The following is a 7,652-nucleotide window of genomic DNA, read 5'->3' as shown; positions in this document are numbered from 1 at the left end:
ATCATTTGAGGGCTATTTCTACACAAAATTACAAATGCACAGTATAACATTTTCGCTGCGAGTGATTCTCACCTGGTGTACCCAGAGCAGACAGCAATCGCCAATTTTAAACAGGAGATCATCAAATCCAACGCTTCATATATTCAAGTCTAGTTTAAAGAAACTTCAGTGATACATTTAGCTTTACGTTCAATGCATCGCTTACAGTCATAATAACGGTTTTCGTTTTGCCTTTGGTTTGTTGATAGTCGCGGCCATTTCCTGAGGTGCACGTAGAATTTTCAAACTGAGATAACAGATAAAACACTTTACTCCTGGAAAGCCAGAAGCAATAAATAATTTCTTGATAAAGTGAAAAACAATCCAGATGAGATTTTCAAACCAATGCTTGAAAAAAAAGGAGAGATTTCGAGCTTTCATACTCACGTAGTAGCGACTATGCCAGAAGGCTAGTCTTCCCGTTGAAATGTAATTTCGAAGCATGAGCACTGCGTCAACTTTAAGACATCTTACTTCCGGTAGCCGTAGCAGGGGTCGCCGTAGCGATTTGTGAAAAATTGATTATTTTCATGATGATGATGATGATGCTTGGAGAAGAAGAAGTGTGAGCCACCTGCTTTCGAGATGCGTGAAGGGGTTTTTAGGTAATTTGCCCAGTATTGGATGGTGCAAACACTTCCTTCGTTGCGGCTTTACTTCCGTAATATTCATATGATTTTTATCATATAACTCTGTGCTCTCTGTACAAGTCTATTACAAGTCGTGTATTGGTGACACTCCGCGCAGCTTCCTCGTTTTTTTGAGCATCCACTTGCTTTAATTTGATCTCATCAGTTGCACACCTTTAAGACGCCAGTTTGAATTTTGGGCTCGAGTCCAGAGTTTCAAAGGAATTATGGGTGAAAACATTGGGCAATCTGACCCGTGACCGGTCAGTGTTTTACATTTGCCGTATTAATCCACGCGCAGCAAAATTGTCAGTACACACGAGGGAATGTTTTAAAACCTGTTCAAATTGCCCCGGAAGCTTGTTCCCAAATATTTAACCTGTTAAATATCGTGGAGCATTTTGCTGGGTGGAAATTCTGCTCCCAAGGATGAAGATTTCCCTTCAGAAATCGTGAAAAGGTCTATTGGCCGGCTCGTCGGGATCGTTCTAGTGCAATTTGTAAACGGCAAAATAAATACGAACATCATCTGAATGATATGATATTGGTTGGAGGGCAAACACGGCTTAATTAAATTACAGTGAATGTATGGGAATTTTGCCGATTTTGAACCATTTAGGTCTGACAGTTGCGGGGCTTTGACTATGAGGTCTGTTCCCAGGGTGGGGATTTTGATCGTACGACATATCCCCAGGGTGGTGAATTTGACATGACCACCATCTTGGATAATGAAGAAGGCTTGGACTGATATTAACCTGGTTCCCAGGGCTTTTCCCTCCCCAAGTTGTAACCGAAAAGCCCTGGGAACCAGGTTGCTCAGAAGTAACTCCACCATCTTGAAAAATACCAAACAAAGTCTCTCCCTCAATTGAAGGATTATCCTCAATTGTCAATTTGCTCCAAGTGACTTATTATCGTTCATTTTGGACACTGAAAGTTTGATAGGGATCATGGGAAATGAACAATTTTTTTTAAGCCAAACCTTAATGCCTGGACTCGCAGAACTCGAACCTAGGAACGTTTGTCTAATAACCCCTTCACTTAACCACTAGACTATCACATCACCAACTGCGAAGGTATTATTTTTTTTAAACGTCAATATATTTTTTCTTCCAAATGTCGCTGTACACGAGTATTAACACCAGCTCAGAAGCAAGCTTACACAGTGAAAAATGTCGGCTACTAAACTTTCATTTTTCAGCAAAAATTTTACAAATATACTAATTAGTTTTGGTAAATAATCAACAAAAGTACCAGTCAGTTGATCTTTAGCGGTTAAGTGCGGGACAATTAATCAAACGTTCCGAGGTTCGAGTCTCTTTTAAAAGAAATGTTTCATTTCCCATGATCCCTAGCAAGCTTTCAGTGTCCAAAATGAACAATAATACTTCATTTGGAGCAAGTTGACAATAGGCCTTTTCCGATATATTAAAATTCAGCTTGAAAGAGAGGTTTAGAGGACAAAGACGAAGGAAAGTGGATGATATGAAAAAAAAAAAAAACATTCATTCCAACTTGTTTCTATCGTTTTTGTCCTCACTATCAAGCTGAATATTTGATATTTCCAAACCTTACTCACCCACTTTACATTGCACGCCTTTGTTGTTGTTGTTGTTATTCGGGAATTTGGAGCGTATACTTCCATATATGGGCAAGTATCATTGAGCTATTTTTGCACTCGAGAAAAAAATTAGAACAGTTTTTGTCAGTTTCTGTCAAGCGAGTGAGAGGACTTGGTTGGCATACTCCAACCTCTTCCCCAGGGTCTCTCTTCTTCCCATCCGTCTGCTTCAAGGAGCATACCGGGTTTGGAACGTTCAACCACGATGGCGTGATATCACTGTGATGTGAACCACGATCGCACGCTCCAGTGAAGGTAAGAAGAGAGAGCCTAAGGACGAGCGTCTCGTGCGTAAATTCGAAACATTATGTCCTTGGGGTAAGATTTCCAATCCTTTACTCGCCATAATTTGCTTTTTTTTTTTTCCTGTGAAACGATTCTTGAAGCCGGAAAATGAGCCAACAGCTACTTTGGAAGAAAACTGCCTAAAACTCAGAAACATCGTCTCGCATCTAGCCAAGAGGATACACGTTGGGAATTTTTCCCGCAACGTCACGGACTCCGCGGGGCAAATTACACGTGAACCGACGTGTTGTAAGCGCACGTGTTTTTCTCTGTTACATAATTGCTTGTCGTGATCCGCGCCTATCGATTTGAAGACCCACCATTCATATTGTTTACACTTGTTGAGAATGTCATCTTAAGTCAGAGACAAACGAAAGCCAACCGAGCAGGTCCACCTGCATTACTAAACGTAAAATAATTAACAAAACAATAAATGAACTTTTAAAGACAGTAATTAACATTACGTAAGGGTAAGGTGGCCAAGACGTCGCGTGCACTTGCACACGACATAGTTCCTTTGAGCGTTCTTCGTTTAGTATTTTAAATCTAATAGAGAAAATAAGCGAACACGCTACATTCGATGGAAAATAAAGCCATTTATTATTTTCAAAGGAAAAAAACCACGAGTCGTTATCGTGATGGATCATACAATGGGACTTAATGCAAATTTAATATATACACGAAGTAGAAATATCAGCAATATTTCCTGTCCCTTCGCATGACTAGCAGAAATGAAAAACCCTTAAGTTGAAGAAGACTCATATTCATAACAGAATAAAGTAAGAATCATTTATCAACTGAAGAGATAACTTGAGGAATAAACGCCGGCAGACTTTTCACGTGCACCAACGAGGAAATGCGTGAACTATGGTTCAATTCACGTGTAACCATTCGGCCGGCGAAATCTTTACCGAATATTAAACGTCTTTGTGTTCAATGAATTATTTTCAAACTTTGTAGGCTGGAAACATCTCAAAAAGTTCGAGGGAGAAATAATTTGTCGCCACTTTTATCAACCTTTTCCCTCTACACAAGGGTGGCAATTGACGACGATTCTGCCTTTATTTCACCCCACATCATCGAACAGTTTCCTCTTTATCAATTAACAATTGAAGGTAGTTCGTTAGCTCAGAATCTTGTAAAATTTTCTTGCTGTTTTGCGGGCTACAGGACAATAAATTGTTCGATTCTTGCAAATCATTCAGGTCGACGTCCCGTAATTTTCTCTCAAAATCTATAACTTGAACCACAACTGGTGTTAACGGAATAATCGCTTTCCTTGTCGTACAAGAGTTCGTTCTTTCTGGTTGAAAGGTGAATCTTTGGACATTTCCATAATCCCCTCTGTAAACGTCAGGGTCTTTGTGCAGTTTACCAAATGGCGTAATCAATTCAGCTTCCCGCAACACTTGCATGAATTCGTCGATGTTCATGTACTTGTCTAAATTTTCTTTGGAGGATACGTTTCCGTGATTTACGTCCATCAGCACAAACACCCAAGCTATAGCCGGATCAAGACGGAGTCGAGACTACAACAGTCGCACCTATCCTTATTGTGGGAGTCAGGTACAGTGTTTATATGGTCTTGTTGGAGAATAACAAACATTTGTTACATAATCATCACGTGAGCGAGTCATGACAAACCTCGGAGCTATGTCTCCATTTTTGAAAGAGAGGCTCGTTTGCCCACGCACGCAGCCTGTCCAATGCGGTTTGGGTAAGCATAATTTTTAGACCGGGGTAAATTTACATAAGGAGGCAAGCTTTTGGGGATAAGGTGTCATAATAATAATAATAATAATAATAATAATAATAATAATAATAATAATAATAATAATAATAATAATAATGATAATGATAATGATAATGATAATGATAATGACAATGACAATGACAATGACAATGACAATGATAATGATAATGATAATGATAATGATGATGATGATAATAATAATAATAATAATAATAATAATAATGATAATAACAGGAGCCCATTACAGGGTAATGGGCTCCTGTAATAATATAATAACCTGAAATACTGAAATATTAATTAAATATAACTAAGAATATTGTATAATATGTAATATAATATTACTATGCTAAGTTCATGATGTGCAGGAGCGACATGAGCATCCTATAAAACCAATATTACTTATACTATTTCAAAATTGGAAAATGGATTTGGCGTTGCGCACGATGTTGCTTATGCGCCAATCAAATCAAACTTCAACACCCTCCCCCCCACCTCCACCCTGGGCACACCACGGGCATTTGAATATTTTCTGTGCCCGGGGAGTGGGGAATATGACCTTTGCCTCCGTGGGGTGGGGTGGGTCTATTTTTCTTTTAATACGAAAATTAAGGCAATTAAGCCCGACTGCGATCTCGGTGATAAATAGTTGTACAGGATTTCGATTTCCCGGGTGCTCTTCAACAAACAACCCTCTTTTACAGATTGTACATACCTTATACAATATTTTCCCAAATTCTTATGACCCTAACCTTATTATAAGTGCCAAAATTGAGAGTTTTCTGATGTCACGCAAAATGTTACGCAAGTGGTAACCAACATCATGCGCAAGGCCATTTACTAAGCTTGATAGAGCCATTTAGATTGCTCCAATAATGAGTAAAAATATAAGAAAACGAATTATGTGATGTTCAAGATGCCACCCTTTCTTTCGATGTTCAAGATGACACCCTTCACATTTGGTGAACCTCCCAGATTCTGGGAGAAACGTGACCAGCCTGAAACAGGGTCTTTTTCTCAACGACAATGTAGGCAAAGAAGAGAGACCTTGGGAACGAGCTTGTGTTGAACATTGGCTATTTCTGCTTATTTATTTACACATTAATTAAGGGATAATGCCCATGGTAGACCTCTGAGGGGTCAGTGGGCATAACAGAGAATAAATTAATGGTAGAGATAGGGTTAGAGACTTTCCCTCTACAGGCTACCTGTTGTTTGAGACAAGGTTGGCAGCAATCTGGGTTAACCCTTTAACTTCCAATAGTGCCACTTATAGATTTTACTCTGTCTAACGCCAGACGATTTTACTCGTCAATGGGGAACCCCACGGGGCTGAAAGGGTTAAATATCATGACAACTTTTTGGTTGCTTTTACTGTCAACCCAGGAGTACTCTTACTCTATTTTGAGATGAGAGTCCCTTGAGTGTTATTTCAAGTGCTATTTTTTATTCCCATGTATTGTAGTAGATCTAAGTATTAGCCCCAGTGATAGAGACGATTTCAAAAAGGAAAGAGAAAAACTCAGACCAGTATGGGAATTGATTTGACGACTGTTGCTCTACCGATTGAGCTACAAGGTCAGACGAGAGGAGGCCGAGGGTATTTGAGATGCCATTTCATGGCAATGAACACGTGCAAACAATGAGAAGGGGTATGTTTAGTGAACTGTTGGGTGTGTAGCACTTTAATACAATACAACAAAGATATCCACAGGAATTTCCACCCTGGTCACAGTTTTCACTCTCTGTGTATATAGACCAATTTCTACCACTTGGGCTAACATTCAGATGGACTGCAGTGGGAATGAAGGTAGCTCTTAAAATTATTGTTACACTCTAATAGATATCTTTGTCAAATATGAGTGCTACATGGCTGCCAATGCTTGAATAAACATGCCCCTTCTCTTTTAAGTTCCTGGGTGTCATTACGCTAGGGCAATATTTGTGATACTTCAAATCCATCATATGAGAGCCACAAATACAGCAGACTTTCCTAAATAAAATTGACCAGTAAATAACAAAAACAAGGTTGTTGTTAGTGCAACACAATAAGACAAGTCCTTAGTACCCCTTAGGGCAATTTGTACCGAGTTCATGTACAAGCACTATTTTTAAATCCTCCAAAGAAATTTCCTGGATCATAAATCCTTAAAATCTGGATTTTATTTTAATGAATCTGTTAACACATAATTTTTAGTCAAGCCATACAATTATTATTCTTTAACCAGGGTTCCTGTTCAAAACTTCTTTTCATGTCTCTTCTTCATCGCTGCTCCAGGAATCTTGATAAGGATTATTAACATCACTTACAGCTTTAACATCAGCTATGTCTGTTTTCTTTTCATGTGCAGTTCTGTTCATTTCTGGCAGCCATACTAGAAGGTTTGTGTCATTTGCACCACTGAAAACAGCTTGAAAATAACGATGAAAAATACAGCAATTCACATTGTTGTAATGTCCTCGAAGAGTAACAACATGGTTTCCTGTTACGACGTTGTACACTTCTATACTGCTACCCGAAGGAACAAACACCACTTGATCAGAAGTTCCAGTGGACTGACATAACTTTATTGCTTTGCGGCAGGGGTTGTGCACCCTACCAAAATTAACAAGGGTGTTCTTTCCAGTAAAAGTATCCCAGAGTCTTAACCGATCATCTGTTCCATACGTCAACAAATGCAGTCCATCTGGTGAAAACGAAATTCCATTTACATGTCCATTATGAGCTGTATTTGTTTCAGAAGATCTTGATCCTCCCTTTCCATTATGTTGGTCCAAAGACAGAATGCTGCCAACAGCTTTTCTAACATCCCACAAAAGTACTTTATTATCGCGACTACCCGTTGCCAAGAGGTAGGAGTTTCTTGGCGACCATGCCACAGAAACAACTGCCCTTGAATGCCCCTTTAAAATATGAATTGCAGAACCTGATTTTAGATCACAAAGATACACTCTGGAATCTTCACACGCAGTCGCAACCAGACTGTGTTTGCTGATATAGACTGGCATCTGATGATGATAAATGATACCTTCGAGATAAAAGTTCTCAACAACTTCAAGGGCATTTGTGTCCCACACCCTCAGAGTTTTATCCACAGAGCTAGACAGAAACATCCCAGTATCATTGGGATACCACTGCACAGTTTCCACACTGTGTTTATGGCTGTCTTTTAATGTTTTATCCATTGAAACAACCACCTTGCACTGGAATTTATCAGTATAAAAACATTCCTCTATGTCATGAATGGCTATTTTGCCACTGGAACTCGACGACAGGAGATATTTACCCTCACAGATGTCGATGTCAACGCAGTTGATACCGGATTTA

The 7,652-nt window shown here is 39.2% G+C and overlaps 1 protein-coding gene across 1 annotated transcript in view; it reads right to left on the bottom strand.

Annotated features, from left to right (window-relative positions):
- Nucleotides 1-5,765: 5,765 nt before the first annotated feature.
- The window catches only part of LOC137997022 (DNA excision repair protein ERCC-8-like), a 2,142-nt gene continuing 255 nt past the window's right edge, over nucleotides 5,766-7,652 (bottom strand). Inside the window, exon 1 of the mRNA XM_068842710.1 lies at nucleotides 5,766-7,652. This exon is cut by the window's right edge and continues 255 nt beyond it. Coding sequence (XP_068698811.1) covers nucleotides 6,575-7,652 — 1,078 coding nt within the window. The 3' untranslated portion in view covers nucleotides 5,766-6,574.

This window comes from Montipora foliosa, chromosome 3, assembly GCF_036669935.1.
Source record: "Montipora foliosa isolate CH-2021 chromosome 3, ASM3666993v2, whole genome shotgun sequence".
NCBI lineage: Eukaryota > Metazoa > Cnidaria > Anthozoa > Scleractinia > Acroporidae > Montipora > Montipora foliosa.
The sequence above is the reverse complement of the archived record's forward strand: the minus strand, read 5'-3'. Positions and strand labels throughout refer to the sequence as shown.